Source organism: Medicago sativa, chromosome 1 (assembly GCF_051527215.1).
Source record: "Medicago sativa cultivar Bolivia chromosome 1, Bolivia_mono, whole genome shotgun sequence".
NCBI classification, from domain to species: Eukaryota; Viridiplantae; Streptophyta; class Magnoliopsida; order Fabales; family Fabaceae; genus Medicago; species Medicago sativa.
Window position 1 is genome coordinate 90415989 of NC_140749.1, and position 27196 is coordinate 90443184.

Here is a 27196-nt window from a genome sequence, read left to right on the forward strand (position 1 = left end):
AAGGATTTACTACTCCATATTAACGCCATTAATAGTATTTTTTTTTAGAGTTAACGCCATTAATAGTATTTTTTTTTTTAGAGAATCCATTAAGGCTGTGTTTGGTAAACAAAAAAAGCTAGTTTATAGCTTTTTGGACTAGCTTATAAGCTCGTTGGATGAAAACGTGATGTGTTTGGTAACAAGCTTTTTTCACGAGCTTATAGCTTTTTTTGAGAAGCTATGTCAAGTAGCTTTTTAGCTTATAGCTGATAGCTTTTTACATTTTCTTCCAATAATAACCTTATTATTTTATTTTTATTACTTTTGTACCCTTCTGTAAACAAAAGCAACTGTCCCACTACTCACCACTCACTCACGTTTTGTTTTCCTCTTCTTCTCAGATACTATTTCATTGCTTCATATCATATTCACTCTTTGCTAAGAGATACTATTTATTTTTTATTTATGAATGATTGTTTTTATTTGGTTATGGATTTTTTATATCGTTCTTTTACTAGTAGGTACATCATGGATGCTGAACGAAAGAGAAAAAATGTGTTTTTGTCTAGAAGTTTACTTCAAATGGACATAAAAAACCCACGTGTTTTTAAGGAAGTAAATTTCTTAATGGCAACCATTGCATAATGTAGGAAATAATCAAATGAGTTAAATTGGTGTTGATTTACATTCTCTTCGGCCAAATTTCTTAAAGGAAGTAAATTTTTGTCATTTTTTTTTCTCTTTTAAATCAATGTCATAATTCTTTAGATTTGTGAAATGATAATTTAGTCACTTCAATGTATATGATCGCATTTATTCCTTTTCAAATTTAGCATTATAGAATGTTTATTTTGATGTATGAAGAAGGGACCAAAGACAATACGTGACTTTCATAGATTTTGATGAATAAATATTTTCAAAGGTTATACTTTTTTTTGACATAATTTTGATTTTTTTTAAATTAAATTGTCATGTACTTTTAGGTCATTTTATATTTATAACAGCTAATTTTACCAAACACATTATTTTTAATAAGCGAGCTTTTCAGCTATAAGCTATCAGCTATCAGCTACCAGCTATCAGCTAGCTTATGGCTTCTTTTTACCAAACAGAGCCTAATAGTAATTTAATTCCCCGACAAAAGATTGTTTAAAGAAAATTGCTGTTCACACATTAGAGAAGGCTGGGACACACATGTAAAATACGTTTTTGCCCCCTCGGCAGTTAACTGCCGAGGAATTAAAAATCCGGCTGCAGTTAACTGCCGAGGAATTCCTCGGTAGCTAACTGCCGAAGTTTTCTGCTACAAGTCTGGCAGAAGCTTTCTCATCTCCATTATTCATCACATCTTCAAATTTTTTGTCTCAAATCTCTCTCACAAATCTCTCTAAATAACCCAACCAAATCCAACCAAATTTATTCAACAAAATCACAAGTAAGTAATTATAATGCTATTAACTTAAATTTTAGTTGTTATAAATGTTTTTATTTTTTAGTTTTTGAGTATATTTATTTTATTTTAGTTTTTGAGTAGATTTACATAGTATAATTCATTTTTAGAGTAAAATGTTTGTATGATGTTTATGTTATAGTTTAAAGTTTATTGGTTATATTTTAATTTGGTGTTTTAAATTAATTTTTTATTTTAGTTTTTAATTAGATTTACATGTGATAAATCATTTTTAGATTAGATGTTAGTTGATTAATTTTGTTAAAATGTTTGCATGATGATTATGTTATAATTTAAAAATTTTAGGATTATTTTTTTATTTGGTGTTTTATATTTTTAATTTTATTTTAGTAAGACTATATGATTTATTTTAAGAGTAAATATAATTTGAATAATTTTGCTATATTTTACGTTAATTTTTTTTTTTAGACAATTACATTTTAGGGTTATTTTTATGATTTTTAGAGTCTATGTATAATTTGCAATGTTTGAATGAGTTTTTCATTGATTCTTTTAAATTTCTATGTGTGTAGATTTGAAACAATGGCTGGATGGATCGACGTTCATGCAACATTCAACGGCGGAGAAACTCATAGGTTGAAGGTTCGGTGCCTTGATGTAGCGTTAAGAGGTCTCAAGGATCAACTGAATGAATTCTACCAAGGAGTCAACCCCAGAGACACAAGGAGGGTGCAAAATATTTTGTATAAACGTCCAAAGCTCGACGAGGGGAGCGTATCATTCACTTGGGTGGAGTTAAAGAACGACGAAAACGTGACGAGCATGTATTGGGAGCACACAAAGTTCCAGTGGATCGATATGCGGGTGACGTTGCTGAGATCAACTGAAGATATCATCAACAACTTGATTCCGCCAGAAGATCGTCTTTAGTTAGGGTAAGGTGCATTCAAACTACAACATTTGTCTCACCTCTGAAATGGGGTAATTCAAACTTGCCAAACAGCGAGGACTCAAGCATTTCGCTCGCTATTCATGTTTTTCCTTTGAAAAGATTAAATTCTTGTTAGGCTGGTTTAGATGAAGGTATTAGGTGTCAAGGAATGGACCTCATTTCGGTGGCACTTGAATACCTTCATCTAAATCAAGCCTGACAAAAATTTATTCTTTTCAAAGGAAAGCATGAATAGCGAGCGAAATGCTTGAGTCCTCGCCGTTTGGCAAGTTTGAATTTACCCCATTTCAGAGGTAAGACAGTTGTTGTAGTTGGAATGCCCCATTTATGTAATGTAACGAAACCTGTATCGCAATATTTATTCGAACGAATTCATGCTATTGTAATATTTATTCGAATTCACACTATCGCAATATTTATTCGAATTCACTCTATCGCAATATTTTAAATAACATAAAATTCTAAGTAAACAAAATAAATCAAAAAAAAAAATCAAAAAACAAACTTCGGTGGTTTAGTACCGAGGAAAACCTCGGCAGTTTAGTACCGAGGAAAACCTCGGCAGTTAACTACCGCCGGTTTCATCTTTTCCTCGGCAGTTAACTGCCGAGTAATCCTGAAGCCAGAATTTGCAGAACCTGTTGAAGGCAGAACCTGTTACATGTGTTTTTACACATTGTAAACACATTGTTTCGATGCCAAACCATAAAGCTAGTCAAATCAAATTACATACATAACTGAAATTGAAAATATAATACGGAAACGAGCAATTGTCATAAAAAAATGTCATCCAAACAAAGTAACAACAAATGTACTGTACTAACAAAACGGCCAAATGTCATGAAAATACACCAAAGTCCTAAAAATAAATCCTAAAAATACTAGCAGTCCTAATCCTAAAAATCCTACTGCTGGTCCTGGTCATGCTGGTGCTGCTGGTGTCTCCTCCTCGGTCTCTGGGCTCTCCTCCTGGTAATGATCGGCGCGATCTGCTGCCTAACATCCTGCAAGGCCGCATACAACTGCTGAGGGGTCATGCTCATCACCTCCTGACCCAAAAACTCATCAGCATGGGCAACAGCGCCGCTAACCATGTCATAGGTGTCAGGGGAGCTTCTCGCCTCGTACCGCTCCCACTGCTCTGCAACGATCTGCTCCTCGTTTGGAGGCCTCGGAACATCTCCCGGAAGAAGTGGCAAAATCTGAGGGTGAGACATAAGCGTGTACCATCGTACATAGCCCTCTGCCATACGCCATGGCTGCTCTCCTGCCTGCTCACCCCAATCATCCGCCTTAAGCGTGCGAGGGCGGAAGTCCGTGAAGGCCTGCACAATCTCAGCCGGTGTCAGCGCTGGAACATCCGTCGGAGGTCTAGGTACGGACTGGACGTATCCGTACTGCCTCAATACCCTCTCCGGCAGGTGACGGTACACCCTACGGTCGCCGCACATGATCCAGCCAGAATACCAAAATACCTCCTCGAAAGGCTGGAACTCCCTGTACCCTTCGTACGGCCTCCAGCATACGTCATCAAACGTAATGCGATCAAGCAATGACCGATACGTGGCCCCCTCTCCATGACCCTTCTGAAGAGTCCACCTCGCCGCAACCGGTAAATTTTCAATGTAGTCCGGGTTTGGATCAACAGTGTAAAACTTAGGGAAGTGCGACAAAAACCATGCCTGCATAAACCATACAAATCACATATAAATAAATTAAAGTTAACTAAAAAAATAAAATTTACAATTAACAAAAAAAATATAACAAAATATAACAAAATAATAATAGTTAACAAAAAAAATTAAAGTTAACGAAAAAATATAACAAAATATAACAAAATAATAATAGTTAACAAAAAAAATTAAATTTAAATTTAATTTTTACTTACAGTGAGCAGTGTCACGCTTCCCCCAAGCTGCCTGTCTCCGGGCAAACAAGCCTGAGCTAACTCATCGTACAGGTATGCAAGTGCCATCCCTCCCCATGAATAAGCACGCATCCCCGCGTAGCCGTCCGCCATAGTCGTCAAATAAATCAACTGGATGCGCTTGTTGCTTCTATCCCCAAACAACAGGCATCCAACCAAGTATAGAAGGTAGGACTTCACACAATAAGTCCTAACCCTCTCCAACTCCTCCAGCTCCTCTGGATCCTGTGTATCCGCCAAAAGGTTGGCTCTACCAAGGTGCGTCGTATAAAACTCCCTCAGCTTAGGATAACTAATGTATCCACCATACTCAGTATTGCAGATTTTCTCTGCCTGCGACCTCGACGCACCCAAGTGAGTCATCAGTAGTGCCTCTCCCTCATGTCTCAGCATCTTCTTCCGGTGGCCCAACATCCGCCCTTCAATCGGGACATGCATAAGACATGCGACATCATCCAAAGTCACAGTCATCTCCCCCATAGGCATGTGAAAAGTGCTGGTCTCGGAATGCCACCTCTCGCATAAAGTCATCAGCAAAGCGTGAGGCACAGTGGCGTAGCCCAAGTATACCAAATCATGTAAGCCACTCTGCATAAGCGGATCCCAAAACCATCTCTGATTGGGGTTTGGACGTCCGAGACTCAAAATCTTGGGGCCATGATTAATTGGTTTTACAAAACGCTTCTTGCGGCACTGCAAAAATAGAAAAATAAACATAGTTTAAACAATGTAAACATTTAACTAATAAATATTAAACTTAACAAATGCTAAAATAAAAATAAAGAAAACATATAAAGAAAATCACATATAAAGAAAACATATAAATAAAACATATAAAGAAAACATATAAATAAAACAATTTAAAGAAAATCACATATAAATAAAACATATAAATAAAACATATTTAAAGAAAGTCACATATAAATAAAACATATAAAGAAAACATATAAATAAAACAATTTAAAGAAAATCACACATAAATAAAACATATAAATAAAACATATCAATAAAACATATAAATAAAACATATAATCTAAACATATAAATAAAACAATTTAAATCAAGAAAGGAAAAATAAAGAAAATAATTAAACATAAAGAAAGGAATTAAAAAAAACATATATAAAAGTTAACATTTAAAAAAGAACATTTAAAAAAAAAAATACTTACGTCATCCTTATTATACCAAAGCGGCAATGCCACATGACTGGCATAAGAGTGAAGCAAAGATATGTCCTGCGGTCCTCCAGGAAAGGGAGCGTCCGTAGGCAACACCTCCGGGGCAGCCGCTGCTGCAATGTCATCCTCGTCTGGCTCCTCTGGCATATGCGGCTGCTCTGGCATATACTGCTCGTCGTACCCACCGTCGGTCACATCATGGTGATCCTGATAATTCAGGTACTCCACCGCCTGGGTCGGGTCAACCACCTGCGACTCTTCAGGCGGTGCCTGAGAAGCCTCAGAAGGCTGAGAACTCCCTGAGCCATCCCCCCCCCTCCGACCTCTTCCCCTCTTTGGGATATGTGCGTTTCTCCTCTCCTTCTCCTTCCGGTAGCTTTGTGTCTGAGCACGCCTACCACCTATCATCTTAGATGGATCAATGGGCTCCTGATCGGCCATATCTACACAAATTTTTAATAAATTAACATCATTTTCCATAACATAATCAAACACATTAAACACACTAGTCATAACTTAATCATTAACATTAACAACAATCAACATCATTTCGATAACCTAAAATCATTCATACAATCATCATTATAATAAAATCAATAACCTAAACTAATCATTTCTATACACTTACAATAAAATCATTCATACAATATAATTTTCATCATAACCTAAATACACTAAAAAATCAATATACATCATAACCATCATAACTTAATCATTTCTATACACTTAATCATTTACATCATAACCTAAATACACTAAAAAATCAATATACACTTAATCAAACTATAATTAACATCACTTCTATCATTTCCATAACCTAAACTAACTAAATAATCAATATAATTATCATTGAGGCATTTGATCAAACACTTTGTGTGCAAGGTATAAAACATATTCAAATTGTGTTCATTTGCCACCATTCAAAGCCACATTATCATTTAAACAGCATAGGCAACATCTACATTCATTTATCAATTCAAAAACTACACATGCAATCATCAAATTGTCAATTTTAATCATCAAATCATCATTAACCTAACCACATGCAAACTACTCTAATTTTTTAAAAAAATAAACCTAAACAAACTAACATTAACATTGCAATGATTAAGGGTACTTACTTGTGATAATGTGGTGATGATTGACTTGCAATTCGTGAAAATGTGCTTTGGAGTGAATTTGGATGTGTTTGAACCAAAAGAATGAAACTGGAAACTGCTTCTGTTCGTTCTGATTATGTTCAGAAAACTTCGGCAGTTAACTACCGAGGAATTCCTCGGCAGTTAACTGCAGCCGGATTTTTAATTCCTCGGCAGTTAACTGCCGAGGGGGCAAAAACGTATTTTACATGTGTGTCCCAGCCTTCTCTAATGTGTGAACAGCAATTTTCTTGTTTAAATTTTTTGATTAATTTGGATAAAGTTACTTGTTTAAGCATAGTGTGCTGATTCTGTAAAGGGACACAACAGAAAGAACCAAAGGCACAGCCAGGTCCAACCCGTAAACTAGCTGTCAAACTCAAACCTTCCTCACGTCACTTGCCCTTTCCCACAGTGTTCAATCCTAACTTTCCTTTTTCCAAAACGCGCAAAACAATAAACAAATCAAAAAATAAATTAATCAGATTAATTGTTGTGTGTATAGAAATGTTTTAAAAAATAAATTAATCAGATTAATTGTTGTGTGTATAGAAATGTTTTTTTTTTTTTTGTCCCCGTGAGCTTAGCTCAGTTGGTAAGGACAATGCATAATATATGCAAGGTGCAAGGTCTCGGGTACAAACCCCGGACACCACAAAAAAAAATGTTTTTTTTTCCATAAAAAAATTGAAAATTTCTTTTACACAATAATCAAATCAAAATCGATTGTAAGAAAATTGGAAAAATTGCATTGGAACACGGTGTTTCTTTTATACAGTAATCAAATTGAAACAACTTTCGTAAACCAATTTTTATGTTTTGATATATTTTTCGCCGTGAAATAAGAAGTTTTAATGACTAATTTTTACTTTGTGGCGGTTTTCACTCAACTGATGCTAAATCTTACTAAGTTTTAGATTAATTTTAAATACATGAATACAAAGTTCATGAAAGGAATTAAAATACGAAACTATAAAAAAAAACAAAAAATTGACACAAATTATCAATTTAAAATAGGAAATATTATTTAATTAATACGATTAAAAAAAGGAAATATCAATTTGATTAATAAAATTAAGAAAAGTAAACAAGAGATCACATGTGAAGTACTAAGGACCTTTTTCAATAGCAAATGTTAGTATTCTAAAATGACTATTATTTTGATAAAGAATAAAAATGTTAAAGTGACGACTTTTTTTTTTATCACTTTGCATTTCTTTTCTTTCTCAATATAATAGTCATTTTAAAATACCAATAAAATATTTTATTTAATAATAATATATCTTTATTTATTAAATTTCACTTCATTAGAGTACTCAACTAACTACAAATAATGTCCCGTGAGCTTAACTAAGCTGGTAAGGACAATGCATAATATATGCAAGGTCTGAGGTTCAAACCTCAACACCACAAAAAAAAAAACCAACTACAAATAATAGAGATGTTTAGTAATCATTAAAATCAATTCAACTAATTACACGACCTAAACATGACATTTAATATGAGACAGATGTGATGGTATTAAATTGTCGAATCGTATACAATAAGTGTGTTTGAAACTAATTTAGGAAACTAATTCCCTCACCCGAGTGGGTTTTTCACAACGAAATAAGAAGCTCAGATACCCAACTTCTACATTACGACATGATTTGCTGCGTTTTTCTTCGAACATATGCTAAATCTTAATTAGTTCTAGAAAAAAATTGGTCAAGAGGAAAATATCAATTTAATTAATAATATTAAGAAAAGGATTAAGAGGATCATCCATGAAGTTGTCACAAATGGTTGTACAAATATCATGTCCCATACCAATTACATCTTATTTTTATTGTCATTTTTACATTTTTCTTATTATATTTCTCATTTTTACATTTTTATAATTCATTTTTACATTTTTCACTTCACTTCCCTTGACTGATTCAATAACTATAATTAATAAAGACACAATCCCTCTGTCTCACAATGCATGTAATATTTGAGTTTTACATGGTTATTAAATAAATATAGTAATATTATCATTGAAATTAAACCAACTACTTAATGCATTAAAAACCACATACAACTCAAATGCGACGATCATATAAAATACGAGTGTTTCTAAAATGTGATGGAGGGACTAACATTAAACTGTCGAAGGAAAGTGTGTTTGAACCCGTTCTTGGAAACCAATACCCGCGTTTTAGTACATTTTTTCAGCGCAAAATAAGAATATCCAACGCCTAGTTTCCATGTTGCCGTGGTTTTTTGCCGCGATCTTCACCGAATAGATGCTTAATCTTAATTAGTTCAAGATTAACTCTAAATACATGAATAAAAAAAAGTTTATAAAAGGAAGTAAAATACAGAAATATCAATTTAAATTAGGAAAATATCAATTTAATTAATAAGATTAAAAAAAAATGAAAAAGAGGATCATCTTCATCATGCGTGAAGTAGTAGTAACAACTTAGCACTATATAACAGCCAACAAATTGTGTGAAATAAGCCCTCTTTTTCGTCCTTTTATTTTTGCGCTGCAAAAAGGGGCTGCACTGCAGCAACAAGCAGCACAAAAAAAAAATCATTCAGTTATTATTCATTTCATTTCATTTCATCGATCATCATCCTCATGGAGGCGCAACCCCAACCTCCAACGCCGTCAACCGGACCACCGTTATCCTCCGTGGCTCCACCACCACCACACCTCAACTACCCCGATTCCGTTGATTCCTCCCCTCGTTCCCGCAACAACGACTCATGGGACGAACCTTTCCCTCCAGCCACATCCAAACTCCGTCTGATGTGCAGTTACGGTGGCCACATCGTCCCTCGTCCAACCGACAAAGCTCTCTGTTATGTCGGCGGTGACACTCGCATCGTTGTTGTTGAACGCGCCACCTCACTCGCGGATTTATCCACGCGCCTCTCCAAAACCTTGCTTAATGGAAGACCTTTCACTTTCAAGTATCAGCTTCCAAACGAAGACCTAGATTCGTTAATCTCCGTTTCAACCGATGAAGATTTAGAAAACATGATCGATGAATACGATCGAACGAATTCTACGAATTCTTCTGTGAAACCCTCGCGAATTCGTCTTTTTCTGTTTCCATCGAAACCTGAATCTGCTCAGTCAATTCCACCGCAAATTCTCGATCCTACTGTTAGATCCGGTGAATGGTTCTTTGATAACATAAACGGTGCCGTTTCGTCGCTTAATCGAGGTTTTTCTGATTCTGCTGCTTCTTCTGTGAATCATCTTTTAGGTCTTGATGATGATGTTGCTGGGAATAATCATATTGAACAAGGTTCCACTGGAGAAGCTCCTGATGGTGTTTCTCAACCTGGATCTTTTGGGAATTGTAAGAATTTGAAGCAGGATGTTCATTCTGTTCCTGATTCGCCTATGATGGAGACTTCTTCGTCCTTTGGTTCGACTTCTTCGTCTCCGTCTTTGGCGAATTTGCCTCCTATTAGGGTGCATGTTGAAGATGGTGGTTCTGGTGGTGTTAGGGTTCAACAGCAGCAACAATTGCAACAGCAGCAGCAGCAGCAGCAGGATCAGAAGGTTTTGGGGATTGATGAACAGTTTGCTCAAATGGTTGTTGGTGGTATTGGACAGAGGCTACAGGATGAGGGTTTTGCTGTCATGTCTTCACCGCCTCATCCTCCAGTGCCAACTACGCTGGCGGCGGTTGGTGTTCCAATTGGTTCTGCTGTGGTTGTTGGTGATTACCAGAATAGGGTATTCTCTGATGATGAGAGATCGGATCATGGTGTGCCTGTGGGATATAGAAAACCACCAACTCCTCAGCCACAGGTTGTTCAAGTTCAACCTCAAGCTCAAAATCAAGCTCAGGCACAATCTCAGGCACAGTCACAAGCACAGACACAGTCACAAGCTCCTCAATTTCAACAAAAGTCAAGTGGCGGTGGCTCGGATTTGCCTTCTCCTGATTCAGTTTCAAGGTTTGCTTTTACTTCTTTCCATTTACCTGTTTTTGTAATTCTTGTTTTATATTTGTGATATGGCTTATTTTTAATGTTTGTTTACATAGGATTGTTCAATTCATTAACGTGTATGTTGTTAATTGCACTGATTTGTATGCTGTTAATTGCTTTGATTATTATAAACCTAGAGTGGTGGTTTAGCAATATCTGAAATAGGCTTTTGGTGGTTGTTTTTGATCATGCAGTGATAGTAGTCTTTCAAATGCGATGTCACGTCAAAAACCTGTTGTTTATCAAGAGCAAATTCAAATTCAACCTGGAACTACAAGGGTGGATACAAAAATCAATTTGTCCGATCCACATGGTAGGATCCAGGTGCAGCAACATGTACAGGATCCTGGTTATTTGCTGCAACAGCAATTTGAACTCCAGCAGCAGCAACAACAATTTGAACTCCATCAGCAGCAACAACAGCCTCAACATCAGCCGCAGCAACCACAACCTCAACATCAGCCGCAGCAGCAACAACAGCTTCAACATCATCAGCAGCAGCAGTTTATTCATGGGGGACACTACATTCATCATAACCCTGCAATTCCTACATACTATCCTGTATATCCATCACAGCAACAGCCCCATCACCAGGTTTACTATGTACCTGCAAGACAGCCCCAACAAGGTTACAATATTTCTGTGCAGCAGGCTAATATGGGTGAATCTGCCACAACAATCCCTTCTAGCAGACCCCAAAATCCTCCAACCCCCACCACATTGGTTCAACAAAATGCAGCTTACAACCCCATTAGAAGTGCTCCCCTACCCAAAACTGAAATGACGGCTGCTGCTTACAGAGCTGCAACTGGAGGCAGTCCTCAATTTGTGCAAGTTCCTACAAGTCAGCATCAACAGCAGTATGTCACTTACTCCCAGATCCACCATCCGTCTCAGTCCATGGCTCCTAATTCTGCTGCCCCTGCCAGTTATGCTTATGAATATGCTGATCCTGCTCAAGTATACTACTCTCAGCCTATGGCGCCCACAATGCCTTCACAGTACCAGACCATGGCAGCTGCTACTATGATGCAACCGGAAGTTCCTGCACAGCATCCGTCAGACGGCATGAAGCAGCAGATAAGAACCTCACAGCCACTATAAGCAAGTTCATAAAAGAAACAATTTTGAAAAATTGGTTTGGTTTCCTTTTATGTTTTATATATGCAGTTCTCGTTGGGTCGTCGTGTTTGCTACCTGTTTGTGGTATGTATTTGCCATAGAAAATAAGAAACTGTGTTTATCTTTGTACTTTTTCTTGTATTTCATAATTCATAGGAAAGGAAATCGGTCCAAGGTTATTATACTGTATAAGTTGAAGTCTGAAACATTATATTTGTGAAGTTCAAATATCAATTCCTGAAATGATTGTCATATAATTTTGCGGGTCATTGTTTCTTGACATGGTGTATGATTCATGGCTATTGGCTATTGACAAACTATTCTTGTTGACGAGTTCAATTGGATGTGGCCTTTCGGAGCCTTGATTGAACTAGCATCTTGATTCTTTTTAATACAACTGCTCGAAATGACCACAAGTTTGCACTTGTGAGTAGTCACGAATGAAAATTCCACGTTTATCTAGTATTCTCATTCCCCTTATTCGTTTTCGATGTGGGAAAATCACGCATTTCAGCTGATATGCTGGATTTTTCTGTGAATGGCCAAACAAAAATGTCATTGCCAAGTTTGCTTCTTTTGGATGAAAGCTAGACATTTCTTAGAACTTTGCTTCTTCCTTTTTGTTGGTTAATACATAAAGTCTAGACGAGTTGTGCGCAGGGCTGACCTCAAGGCCGAGAGCGTGCTGACAAAGGTAATTAAAAACGATCCACCAATGAGGTTCTATGCGAGTATGAGCTCAGAGATGAAACATTTCAAGCTGCAGAGTATGAGCTCAGAGATTAAAACAACTTTGATTAAAATAAAATAGAACCCTTATATGAACATTTCAAGCTGCAGAGTATGAGCTCAGAGATTATTAGATAGTCTAACAAAAACTAATCACAGCAGACAAACACTGCATTTGTAATTTCCTTACTTAGGATGTAATTTCTGAAATCAAACATCAGACGATGCTGACGGGAGCAACAATACCGTGGGCTGATACTAACGGAAGCTAGATAGTTGTAGTTTTCTTGACCAAGACACAATTGGATGATACAAATACAATCATATTAAAACAAAGAAGTTGATTGATGGCGGATTTTGACGTATAGTGAACTTCAAGAATAATAAAACCTTACACAACAGAGTGCACGTTGCATATGTCGGTTTTACTGAATTTCATGTGACCTTGGTGGTAAAGTACGTTAACTGAGATGTTTTATTGTATTGAATTGAGCACTAGAGTTAGATACTAGTGGTTAATTAATTGTACGAGGTTCAGAAGTATGGATGAGGTGCTTGTGTGCTTGGGAAACGTACAAATTTGGTTACGTTTGAATTGAACCAAATATAAATAATGCATAGTATATATATATGTATATGATTAAAAACAAACAAACAAACAAACATAAAGTATGCTTAAATCTAAATATTATTCAGCTACACGTTTGCACGATGAAGCCGCTGCCTACACTCAAATGTTGTCATCTTTGATTTGAAATTAACTTGTAGGGCTTGTAGTTGATGCTGACTAAGCTTCAATTAACTTATTGCATCCTTATGAGTCATGACATTCATTGTTAACATTATCATCCAAAAAATAGATGGGGTAAGCAATTTTCAAAGTCAACGGTGTTCAGGGTCCATCACCATTCCACAAGCTGATTTTTGTTGCTTATCTGATGAATGTTTCTGATGCAAATTCAATGTATATAATTGGTGCATTATTGGTGACCAAAATGAGAACTTGGGATGGTCATGGAAACCCATTTGAGAAAAGCATGGAAGGAAGGCGTGTATACGTCCCACCGAATTCAATGTGATATTTTAATGCGTCTTAACCTTTGCTTCCAAGAACTAAATTCCATCATATGATGGAAAAGGAATCTATAACTCATCCGATCAAAATTTTGATTCCGTTCTAACTTTCAACGGATTGGTGAACTGTTACTACTGGCACTCAATTGAGGAGGGCAACAAGCAAGGGACCCACTTGAAAGAGTTAACTATGTTTGTGCCGCAAAAGATTAAAATGGAGAAACTTCAATATAGTATGCAAGTAAAGGGAAACGGAATATACCAAAATATGTTTTGGTCGAGTGGTAAGATTCAGACACTTTGTACGTGTCTTTTTGGTTTCACGTTAGATTTGTCACAATCACATTGGCAATGGCACCACGACACTAATATGTTTGATTTTACTTTTGTAGAAACTTAAATCTAACGGTGTAAAAATAATTTTGATATGTTTGATTACTATAAAGTAGAATTGACTTTTTTTGTCTAGAATTGATTTTACTTGTAGCTCCGGATTGTATAATTGATTTTTAGACTTAAACATATTGTTCTACTCACTTATACCGTGCTTGGTATGTTGTTGGAACATGTAAAAGCATGGTAAAAAATCACGGTACCGTAGAAGTCATGTTTTCCAGCTTCTGCCTTTTTACGGTGAAAATGCATTGGGAAGTGGTATTGAGCTTCCAAACGTGTTTCCAAACACACGCTTAATGTATTCAAACATAAATCAGTTTTTCTTCAACTCTATTTTAGGCAGACCAATTTTACCTAATCAATTTACTTAAAATAAAAAAAATTCACAACCAAACCAAAATGGTTAAAGGTTTGATTCTTGAGTCTTGTGTATAACGAATACTGACACGAAAGGAGATGATCCATTCCAGGGTCAGTCCAACAAATTTAGAGGCATAAAACAATTTTTATTGTGAGGTCTTTTACATATTTTTTTTCCGTAAGTTTTATGAAAATAAATAAAATTAAAGTTGAACCTTAGACAAAAAAATAATAATATGAGGCATGCACATTTACCAACTCAACTTGAGAATCACTTATTCATAAATTGTTATAGGGTAATGTTAACTGGTGCCCCGGGCACTAGTTAAAAACCAAATATAGTATGTATTGCATTGAAAATTGTGTTGTCAATCTCTTAAAAGTCAATAAAATGTCTTTTTTAATTTAAAACTTTCTCTTTATGATTTCCTTAACTAGTGCCCCGGGAGCACTGATTAACATGACCCATTGTCATATTATACATTCATAAGTAAAGTAAAATATTTCGAGATCTTTTTCTAACCTAAAATTTTGAGACTAAACTAACCCGGATCCATCTTATGTCAAACAAAATTTTCTACCAACTGAATAACGGTGAAAACCTCCAACATATAACATGCTTATAAAAAAAAAATTGGCCACCTTCATTGGACCCATTCAAAACCTCAGCTGACACCACATTTAATTTAATTTCATCACCTTGATACGGTCAAAATGGAAATTTTTTCCAGCTCACCCCACTGCAGTAAACTCTATAATTGGCCGATTGTGCACCACTACACAAAGGCACGCTTTTTGATAAAAGGCATCGTTAGATTACATATTTTCAATGGTACATTTGAAGCATATATACATGCACCTGAGAATCTACTCTCCAGGGACATACAGAAATGGTAAAGGATTGACAACTACATTCAGTAATTCATAACGACCATTAAAAATCAGATGGAAGAATAATATCTCAATCTCTGCAATTCCTTTTGGTTTTATACTATGCATATCCTTTTTTCCTATTTGTAAATATATAAAAAATCTAATACCATCAATCAAGAAGTTGTCAAATATTGCAGCTAATGGCAAACAAGTTTGTTTTTGCCGCTTTCCTCATTTATACATAACAAAGTGACCAACTGCTGACTGGTGCGGATAGAATTTTCCAATGATAGCATACAACGGTGGGTAAAGAGATTGTCACAAGATTTTAAGAATAGTCTGAATTCTTAATCTGTATCTAATGATTGTAATTAATACTATTACCATTTTTTACAATAATAAAGTATTATCACCTTAAAGCCACTAGGATTGGTCTAGTCGCAAAGGGTTTGAGTAGTATGTATGCGGTCCTAGGCACGACCATTGTACACAAAAAAAGAAGGTATTATCACCTTAAAACACCATAAGTAACTCGACCTATTTAGCAAAAAATACTTCATGTGGTAATAATAATAATAATTCATATTTTCAAGAGGAACAGAAACAGGGAGAAATTTGTTAGCATACCTATACCTATAGGAGTAAAAAAATATTCTACAGTACAGATATATCAAAAAATAAGGAGATGAAAATAATCTAATTACTTAAACAGTTACATCAAACACTCTCACACAATTATCAGCTCCACAAGAAGCAAGTTGTAGACTCTTGTGATCTTCCTCAATTTTCCTCCATGCCAGACGGTTTACTGTAGAGGCATGACATATAAAAGGATCTACGCGAACAAGAAGAGCAGCGGCGAAACCCGGTACTACAATGCTTCCATCCTCTTGTCTGTTATAGGACAGACTCCACAACTCTATTTGGCCGTTTTCCATTCCAACAGCTAGAATTCCATCATTTCTTCGATCGGGGAGACCAACCCAAGACAATGCTGTCACACTACTCGTAAATGGAGGTAAAGTCATAAGTTGTCTTACTGATGAAGATTTCTTCTCTACGGCCCAGATTTTCACTGTCTTGTCGCGTGAACCTGTTGCAAATTCATGGCCGTGTGGGTTCCAAGAACATGACCAGATAATCCGCTTGTGTCCCTCCTGCCTCGCAAGAAGACTATAACTAATTTCACTGGTTCCTACAAACCACAATTAAGTGATTAGTATTTCAGTTAAGTTGCAGTAGTTAATAAGAAAACATGCAACTTTTGTAGCACTAAACGCGTAAAATAAATGCCTGGGGCCCTGTTTGAATGAACAACTTAATTAAGTGCTTAAAACATAAGCGTTTATCATATAAATGTTTATGTATAAGTTATTTCTATAACAAAAGATAAAATAAAGTCAAATTGTTTTCATTTAAGCTGTAAGCTGTTTTCATAAGCTAGCTTATCAAAATAACCTGAAAACCGCTTATGGACATGTCATAAGTTGTTTCCATAAGCTCTCCCGAACAAAATCACAAGCGCTTATACTAGTAGATAAGTCTAAATAAGTCAATTCAAACAATCATTTATACTCTCAGTCAGGAATTACATTACTAAACAAATGTGCTCCAATGTTCAATTCAGTTCCATAACATCGATGTGCTCCAAACTCAACAAATGTCAACCAAAGAAAGTCACCAAAAAAAAAAAATGATCATAATAGTAATGCAGAAAAGGTGCAAACAGATATGCTTGCATTCTGAGGAGAATGATGACTAGTCTACCTGTTGTTGTGATTGTAAACACAGAGAACTGGCGATCTCTTGAGACAGTCAAAAGAAAGTTGTCATCGTGTGAGAATTCCATCTGTGTCACTGTTAAGCTATGGGATTGCAAGCGGCCAACTGCTTTCCATGAACCAACCTGCCAAAGCCATACTTCTGCCACAGCAGTAGATTGGGCCTGCAATGCATAAATTATTTATGCAACAATTGCCAAATAATGTAGAAATATCAGCAATAGAGCAGTAAAGTGTACAACGGTGAGACGGGCAACCAAAACGATCTAAGCCAAGTTGGTTGAAATTAATGTATATCAAATGTTGGAAAAAAGAGCATTAGAAATTGGATTGAAGAAAAAGCACAATAAGCAGCATATAGTTGCCATAGTCAAGAAAATTGTAAGAAACAATGAATTTCATACAAGTATTAATCTTTCTGTCAAATTATACAGGTCCATAGTTAGACCAACAGTGCATACCTTACATGAAGAAGCAACAAGCTCACCCTTATGATCACAGCATAAAGAAAATAGCTCATTTCCATGGCCATAGAGTTTATGTGATTCAGGCCAAAGTGTGTGCCATGCCAGTTGATCTTCAATTGGAGGTTCAGTAAACACAGTTGGAACTGCGTCGGGAACAGTTTCAAAGGTGTCCAGACCATCAACCCCATTTGTATCAGAGGTCTCATGTACAGCTGCAATGAAGAATAATAATCCTCAAATTTACAAACTTTGGAGAGACCAATACACCAGAACAGATATATAATTGTTTTAAAAGTTAGATTTTAACATCAGAAAATAAAACACGGGATTTAGATTACCAGCCCTTCTATGACTATGGTTTTGTTAATTGTTATCACTACCAGCCATCATTTGGATGGACCCATATCCTCAATATGAGATGCAGACATCCAAGTACGTAGACAATATGTCCCAACTCTCGTAACTTTTTATTAACAGCTGTTAGGAACCAAAGAAATTGAATTGAAAAGAAAGAACTACTTTACTGAAAGAATATGAGACGTATCTCCTACGAGCAATGTTATCAATAGCAGATTGCGGAAACTGGCATTCTGCCAAAAATACGCTATGTGAAATAGCAGCTAGAGTTGTGGGCAAATAGGGTTGAAATAAGTCAAAAAGGGAATGGATGCAGAGCATCGGTAATAATATATTGGAAGCTTTACGTATTATGGTGAATATATGAGTAATACTCACCAACTCTTCACTTTAGTTTCCTATGGTGAAAATAGATCATGTTTAGTGCACACATGGATTCTTTGGTTTTATCAAAAATTCTCTTTATTTCTGCTATTGACGGCTTGCCGCTACATCAGCTCAGAAACTGGAACAACAGCCGCCATCGCCATAATGGCGAAGCTAGGATAATACTGTAGTTTTTGCAGCGAACTCATCAAAATCTGTTGTGTTATACTTATAGCATTGTAGCGCCACTATTGCCACTAATTGACAACTCCGTCTCTAAGGTTTCCCTTCTACAAAGAGCCAATGGTCTATTCACCAAGTATTTACATATCAGTGTGAATCCCCTATATTATTGTATCCTATTTACACACAATATTCCTATAACCAACCAACTACTAACCTTAACTACTAATTCACCTTTATTCTGCATAGCAACATGCCAACAGCTTACCATAAGCTGTAACTATTTACTAATTGCAGCTAGCTTCCAACCAATAGTTTTATTCAAGTATTTACTTCCCTATCAGTCAACTACCTACGAGTATACAGCCAAATCCTTTGCAGTCAAAGTTAACACCAGCAGATAACAATGAGAAAGAGCACCAACATTAAACAATGTGATCTCAAGATCTGCCTGTTATTTGTCACATAAAAAAAAAAATAACAATTTCAACAAATTAACTAACCTTGGGCATAAATAGGTTTTTGTGATAGTCCAAGAGCTGACATATTTGCACCCAAAATCTGGATGTTTGTCAAGTCGTCATCAGAATAACAAGACTTCTGCAAAGTGGCGTTACTCAACGTTTTCAAAAATGATAATGGAGCTTCAAACACTCTAGCAACTTTCTCATCAGCTCCGCCAACAAAACGGTGATTCCCCTTACTATGAACAACTGTCATACAATTTATATCATGGCCATGAACCTGAGGCCGCGCAATCTCATACCAAGACTCTCCATCTTGAAGAGAAACCTCGACTTTCCATGGAGCATAAATTCTAGTTGTCTGCAATTTTGACACGGCAAAATCAATTTTAGAGCGAAGACAAATTCAAGATAACAAGTGGCTTGAAATTTTGTTGTTTTTCTCTTCAAAAAAGCCAAGTTTATACAACTAATTAAACCATGGTTGTTAAATCGAGATTCATATTGTGAATAAAATCTTATTATGAATTGTACAATACATTCTTGTCATTACCAATAAAATGTGGCATTTTAAACATTTTTAGGTAAAAAACAAAAAACATAGAAAACCAATAAGTTAATAGATCATCTACTAATCTCAAAATATTTCAAGATTCAAATCATGCGTAGATAAACAAAAAAAGAGGCTGGCTATACAGTGTTGACAAAAAAAGTGGCTGACTTGCACTAAATTTAGATAGTGATTCATTAGAGTGAATCGGGGTTCATTGCGGAATTGAGATTCATCATTATGAATCCGGGGATTCAAGATGAGATTCATGTCCAAAATAGATACATACTCGAGATTAGTACCAATTGGATTCAGTTTTGTATCGAATCGAGATTCATCATGATGAATCCGGGGATTCAAGATGAGATTCATGTCCGAAATAGATACATACTCGAGATTTGTACCAATTGGATTCAGTTTTGTATCAAATCGAGATGTGACTTGCGTGTATCATAAGATACTAATACAGTGAGTTAGACAACATATAGGAAGACATTTTCGAATTATAAAAGGTATTTTCATATGATATGAAATCCTAATAGATAAATTAACAGATGCAATCTATAGTAAAGCTTTTGTGGACATAATGATGTATTTTTAAATACCTGGTCATGGCTAGCTGATATAATGTAATCACCAGATCTAGCCCATGCTATATCAGTCACCGATGCAAAATGACCAGAGGGAACCTTTTGTGTAAGCCAGTTGTCATCACCAACATTTTTCCAAAGATGGAACGATCCACCATATCCATGTGCTAAAATTGAATCTCCATTTGGGCTCCAATGACCACCATAGAATCCCAGAGCACAGTGGCTTAGTTCGCCAACAGTAACCACATTCATCCACACACCAGAAGTCTTTTCAGGCTGCCAGATCATCATAGTCTTGTCCATGGATGCAGATAAAATGCTTTGTGGTTGATAACAGGCTTCCCCTTCCGTGGATGCAACCAAAGGGGGTTGCCATTCAACCGAATATACCCAATCCTCATGTCCAATCAAAAGAGATTCTAAGGATATCTGAAAAGAAGAAGAGCCAGCCACAAGGACAGGACCTTCTATATAGGATGATAAGCTTGACTCTTCCTCCCTGTATATGCCATTCCCGTTTGGCACGGAGCTACGTAATGCCATCTTCCAAATTCGTATGCATTTGTCTTGAGATGAACTCACCAGAAAAATATTGTTTACCTCTCCATTGATGCTTACAGGTAATGAGAAGTCCAAACTCCGGATCCAATCTGTATGCCCTTTTAGCTCACATGAATGTACAAACTGGGTTCATAGGCAGAAGAAAAAGTATAGGATGACTTAAACACACTCCCAAAAAGAAAACTATAAGGAACTGAAATTTCATGTTAGTAATCTATAATTATGGCGACAAAGATACCTTTCCGGTCCTTCCCCCGCAGTAAAGGTGAATCTTGTTATCCAATCCTCCCATTGCAAGGACGATTTGACCACTACATCCAGGCAATTCCGCCATCGATAAGGCTACCATAGATTTAGAACCAACGGAAAAAGAGTCCAGGCATGATAATTTACAGTCACCTAGAATGATGGACTAAATATCAATTAACGTATGTACAAGATAGTAGAAATACAAACATAACAGTAAACATTGTCATTGGAAAAGTAGGGCTTACCACTACTCGTCAGTGGAAGTACAAGTTCCCATATACAAACAGTACCATCTGAAGAAGTAGATGCAAACATTGCCTCAGTTTGAGAAACCATAATTCCATCAATACATGTAACCCCTTTCTTGTGGGATTGTGGTACTTGTGACACTTGCCTCCACTATAAACGCAAAAAATAGAAATATGCAAAAAACCATTAAATGAAAGCTATCAAGTGACATAAAGAAAGTAAAAAAGAAGAATGAAACATGATGTACCTTCCCATCAACAAGGGACAGTTCCCATAGAATAATAGCACCATCAGCATCTCCAGATAGCAAATAATGCAGTTCCAATTCTTTTGCTGTGTATACAAAGTAAGAGAGGGTATTAATCATCAATAACATTATTAGGGCTTGTTTGAATTTATTTATTTGCGTTTATCTACTGACATAAGTACTTGTGAGATTGTTTGAGAGAGTTTATGGAAACAGCTTATAACATTTTCAAAAGCTGTTTTTAGCCAAATTCTATACTCTCTATGATAGTTTACAGAAACAACTTAAAGCCATAAGCACTTATATAGTGTACCTTTGAATAGAAATTTGCTACTTGGGAGCCAGTGAGTGCAATTGACAACAGCTTTGTGACCAGGAAGAGTGGTCAAAATTTGAGCACTCTGCAGGAAAAAAAAATGAATTCAAAGATAAGAAACAAAAATTAAAGATAAAGGATGAGTGAAAAGGAGTAACCTTGGGGTTGAAAATGGCGACGGCGTTTGAAGCTCCAAAAGAAACAAAACCAGAAGCACCCCAAGAAACGTTGTTCACTATTCTGTTACATCCTGCTCCAATGAATACCCTTTTCACTTCAACTCCTTCTTCGATATGCATTATTATCGCAGCTCCGACAGAGGGCAGCGAGATTATCGGGCGACGGCGATGATGGTTGGGAAGAAGAAGAAGAAGAAGAAGAAAGAGAATTGGGTCAGTCAGTGTTAGTGGGTGTTTCAGCCCAAAAAGCCCTAAAATTTCCCACAGTACCGGTTTTTCACGACCTCCTTCTTTTTTCTTTCGATTTATCTTTTTTTCGGATTATATTTGTAGAACAACCATAAAAGCAATGTAATTATAAAACACGCTTATAAGTTAGTCCATCAAACTATAAACTAGTAGCTTATTGTGTTATCAAACACAACCGAAATCTGAAACACCCTCCATTTCAAACGGTTACGACGCACGAGTCTTGTCAGAATATGCATAAGACGGTTGAGCAGTTAAGCATGTTAGATTAGAATACCAGTTAAGCAGTGGTATGAGAGGAAGGTTGTAAGATCACGTCCTTCCATTTGCAAAAATCAAAATATCAAAATATATGATTATTATGTTGTGTGTGAAATTTACCACGGTTTAGGATTTTTTTTCTTCTTCAGAGAAACACGGTTTAGGACTTGGTATATATAGCCAAGTTTACAAGGAAATTAGGGTAGCCGAGTTTGCATGGAAATTAGGGTATTCTGTTTGTAAACGTAGTAAATAAGTGTACAAAATATTGTCAAAAAAAAGGCAACATGATAGGAATGAAATTGGTGCGATGCATTTTTTTAATATTAAATAAGTGTACAAAATATTGTAAAAAAAAAAAAAGGAATGAAATTGGTGCGATTAATTTTTTTAGTATTAAATAAGAGTACAAAATATTGTCAAAAATAAAAGGCATGAAATTGTGCGATGCACTTTTTTTAGTATTAAATAAGTGTACAAAATATTGACAAAAAAAAAGACAAAAGGATGGGAATGAAATTGGTGCGATGCATTTTTTTAGATGAAATTTGTTAAGTTAAATTACTGCTAATCTAATACAGCAAATTGGAAGGAAAATATTAGGTTAAGTTGCTGCAGACCTAATAAAATTAATAAATAAGGATTTCCCTCAAACCCTTTAAAATCTGAAACACCACGCATTAGGTGATTTTTAAGGTTTTTTGTTTGAATTCATCACATTTCAAGCTTTTTTAAACATCAAACATAAGGTAAGATCACATTTATTTAATTGATGAGTATTTGAATTAATTTTTTTATGGGTATTGGATGCGTTTGGATTCTATAATCCAAACACGTTAAGTAATTGTTGAAAAATGTTTTTTTTTAATTGTTATGTGTATTTTTGTTGATACTAGACTTTTCACCCGTGCTGTCGCACGGGTCATATAAATAGCAAATTTCACATTCAAAAACAAATTGACATATTACATAACTCGTTAACCAAAACATTCACATTAAGATAATAAAGACAATTGTATTTCACGGAATTCATTTTGATACATTAGTAAAACTTCTTTGTAAACCACGTTTGAAGTACTGATAATGCAAACAATGTCCTCGCTGTTAGGAGAATTTTCAGACCACTTTTAAATTATAATAGTAACAATTTTCAGACCATGATGAACTCTTAATCAATTAATTAATCATAACACAAAATTGTGCGCCAGTACCATAGATATTATACCACAGGTTCGCAACATACCACCAAAATACAAAGCATTAATTAAAAAAATAAAAATCCAAACAGAAATGATTTAACTATTACATCAATTGTCAATCAATCCAATCCATAATATTTCAATGTGATAAAGAAAACTTCATTGTATTCAAGGGACGGAGCACCAATCTTTATCACCATTCCTTCACACAGTCCTAAACTTATGCAATAATGCTTCCAATCTCCACCAATTTTACATTGCCTCAAAGGTGACCGTTCAAAATTATTCGTACAGTTCCAAGCATGTCCGGTATCATCAATCAGCTTAAATGTCTTGCAATCCTTTGAAAGCATCGAATCCATAAACTTATCATAGGACAATGTCTGCAAAATAAAAAAAAAAAATAATTTGAAAGATACACTATTAAAATAATAGCAATGTAATAATTTTTTTTTAAATATTTGATGTAAATGAATGTAACTTTAAAGACAAATACCAGGAGGTTATGTCCTTCTTCTTCAACCAGTTGACAACAAAGTACTTAAAGTTGCTGCTTTTATATGATCCGGGTAAAGAACACGACTCAATCTTAAACTTAAACAGGAACATGGGTTGGGTAGGAAATTTCATCTCCATAACTATCTTGCACCTGGATAATGAACCGATCAGGTTGAACACGTATTAAAGTGATTTAACCATCATACTTCAGGTTATAAATGCGATGAAGCTCAATCCATCCATGGGCGAAACAATATCTATTGTCTTTGACTTCAATCATTACTTCAAACTAATTATAATTAGGATCACTTAGTTCAACAAATCGTTTCAGGTGACTCTTAAATATATCAATCAACAGATTTCAATATCTATTGTCTTTGACTTCAATCATTACTTCAAACTAATTATAATTAGGATCACTTAGTTCAACAAATCGTTTCAGGTGACTCTTAAATATATCAATCAACAGATTTGGAACAACAGCAACAGCACGTGAGAAATGCAAATGTATAATTATATAGTCACATAAGTTTTATAAAACATCATATTAATAATATTATATAGATACACTGAATGAAAAGGCATAAAACGGTTTCCCTCATTTTGATTGAAGTGAACACATAAATTACGGTACTTCAATCGAGATCAAGGACATCCAATCAGTTGCGCTGCACATTAACAAATATGAATTGAAAAAAACACTTAATTCCATGAATCCTTTTATTCTTCTATCATGGTAGCATAAAAAATAAAAGAACTATAAAAAAAACGATAGAATGTGCGGTTTTTATAGATCTTTTTTTAAAAAAAAAACTCAGCCGAATTGAAAGAGCACACAAACTTAAAGGAAATATGATGATAGTTTTAGCAGATGTATTTGAATGATGGCATTATAATGAATTTTAAAAAAAAAGTTGCAGAAGAAGAATAAGATTAACAGAAATAGAGAAAAATAAATAACCGCAGAAGCTCATAAAAGCATATTAGCAAATACGCCGAAGAAAAAGAATTATAAAAGCACTACACTATAACAAGAAGATCATGAAGGCATGTTCAGTATAGAATTTCTGTTTGCAAAAAATGATATTAGTATACATTAGCAGATTAGCAAACACAAAATTACATACCATCCTGCACAATCAAACACAAAATTACATACCATCCTGCACAATCAAAATTAGACCAGACAATCTCTTTATAAATAATTTGTCCTGCAATGTTCCGAATCACATTCACTATCACAATGCCTAACCTGCTCATAATCACTAAAATTTGCAACTATAATGGGGGACAATGTTGGGTTTTGTTTTAATGTCTCACCTGATATTTGCTTAAATGGGAGAGAAAGAATAAACAATTTGTCCTGCAATGTTCCGAATCACATTCACTATCACAATGCCTAACCTGCTCATAATCACTAAAATTTGCAACTATAATGGGGGACAATGTTCGGTTTTGTTTTAATGTCTCACCTGATATTTGCTTGAATGGGAGAGAAAGAAATAGCTGAGAATACACTGCAGAAAAAGATGTTAATGTGAGAACAGAGTTGAGAATGCAACAAAAAGTTGCTTAAGAACCCCAACCGCAACAAAATTTGCCAACTGCCACAAATCAAACATTACAAACTTAAACATGAACTTATCTCGGTAATTGATCGATCCTGACATTGCAGACTTGAAATTTGTCTAACACACATGGTCATGGTTTTTCTTTTTATTGTATGAGTGTAAGAGACAAAAAGAGAACTTTAGCTCTAATTGTGCATTTATACTACAAAATGAAGCCATGACATATTGTTAAAGCTTAGTTCAACTTAATACTACCAGCAAGCAGAATAATAAAATAAAATTAAAAAGCCCAATGTATCTCAGTTCCATAAAAAAAAAACTACAGCAATGGTCTTCAATGAAAGAAAAAAAACAAAATGAAAAAACAACTAAAGAAAGATTAATTTACCAATAACAGTTGGAGATAAACCCTCAATTTGAAGATCCCTTATCTGCAAAATGTTTGATTTCTTACTTGCAAGAACTGCCCCTTAAAGAGTCATTCTACTTAATCATATGTTCATCACAAACATAAACATACAAAAAAATAAAAAAATAGTTCCAAAAATAGGTTTGTGAATACTTTCTTATGATTCATATGTCAGTTTCTTCTGTACACTGTCACTGAAGCCGACAATGGATGTGTTTGTGTCTAACTTCAATTAAAATCGAAGCTTATGATGGCTACAAACACTGAACCAGCCTATAAATTATAACAATATAAAAATACTGTAACAATTGTGATAGACTAACTTTGGGGATGATTCTATATACACCTACATAATTTCAATTTTAAATGCCTAAGATTTATAACAAAATAATCAAGTAACAATAACAGCCACGAAGGTATAAAATAAAGGAAGAAAAGCAAACTAATGTATCAGGACCCTGCCATTCTCAATTCAGGTTTAACCTTCCTTTATCACACAATCCAGGGAAAATAGACTGCGAAAAAACACAAATAAGTGTTAGAGAGAGTAATAAAAAGGAAAGATATAAATAATTTTAAGACAATGTGAATCAAAATAAAACAAACGGTCCCTATTTATACATGAGAAGTCCTAAAGAAGAGGGTAATGAATTCAATTGGGAAAACAGTAAAACTGAATGAACAAACACTATCCTACAAAACGGCTAAACAATAACACCAAAGGCAAACTTGAAACTGAAGTAGCAGAAGAAAAAAAAAATTAAATACCTAAAACACATGGCGCAGCATAACACACACTAACAGAGCATCACCTTCTCATCAAAGTGCCACTCTCCATCATCTTCAACATATGAACTCAAATCGAGCCACACCACCATCCTTCACATCAAAGTTATATACCTGCCACATTCTCAGTCCCCTCCACTCTTTTTTCTCCCTAATAATATTGAAGTAATCAAGAACTACATCCAAAAACAGCCAATAAAGCATGAAAAACATAATAGAGTCCAAACGCAATTTTACTCTAAAAACTCAGCAAAATAAAAGCACAAACAAAAATAGGTACAAAATTAAAATCAATACAAAACATTTGTCATGAGATAACTACCACACAACCAAAATTGATTAAGAGTGAAATATTGGTTATGCATAAATTGCAAGGAAACAAAAATAATATAAACATCAGCAAAAAATAGTTACATAAAATAGCAAAAATAATACCAGTTAGGCAGTGATAGGAGAGGAGAGTTTCCATGTTTCTTCCAGCCATAGGTCAAGAAAAGGAGAACGAATTTTTGTTAGGGTTGGAAACAATATAGGAAGCAA

The 27196-nt window shown here is 35.2% G+C and overlaps 2 protein-coding genes and 1 long non-coding RNA gene across 3 annotated transcripts; 1 reads left to right on the forward strand and 2 right to left on the reverse strand.

Annotated features, from left to right (window-relative positions):
- The first annotated feature begins 9071 nt into the window (after window positions 1-9071).
- Window positions 9072-11946, forward strand: LOC146959008 (uncharacterized). The gene is made up of 2 exons (XM_085740542.1): window positions 9072-10534; window positions 10762-11946. Exons 1-2 carry the CDS (start codon window positions 9198-9200, stop codon window positions 11669-11671), a joined length of 2247 nt encoding a protein of 748 aa, XP_085596668.1. The 5' UTR covers window positions 9072-9197; the 3' UTR covers window positions 11672-11946.
- A 3715-nt stretch (window positions 11947-15661) lies between these two features.
- ELP2 (elongator protein 2) lies at window positions 15662-21984 on the reverse strand. The gene is made up of 10 exons (XM_085740531.1): window positions 21663-21984; window positions 21502-21589; window positions 21189-21274; window positions 20938-21091; window positions 20682-20842; window positions 19895-20566; window positions 18779-19100; window positions 17364-17581; window positions 16889-17066; window positions 15662-16316 (listed from the first exon to the last, which is right to left on the reverse strand). The coding sequence occupies exons 1-10, from the start codon at window positions 21801-21803 to the stop codon at window positions 15826-15828; spliced, it is 2511 nt and encodes an 836-aa protein (XP_085596657.1). The 5' UTR covers window positions 21804-21984; the 3' UTR covers window positions 15662-15825.
- Window positions 21985-24269: 2285 nt separating this feature from the next.
- On the reverse strand, window positions 24270-26995 carry LOC146959010 (uncharacterized). The gene is made up of 3 exons (XR_015024779.1): window positions 26639-26995; window positions 25850-26385; window positions 24270-25663 (listed from the first exon to the last, which is right to left on the reverse strand). It is a non-coding gene; the product is annotated as an uncharacterized LOC146959010 (long non-coding RNA).
- Window positions 26996-27196: the final 201 nt, after the last annotated feature.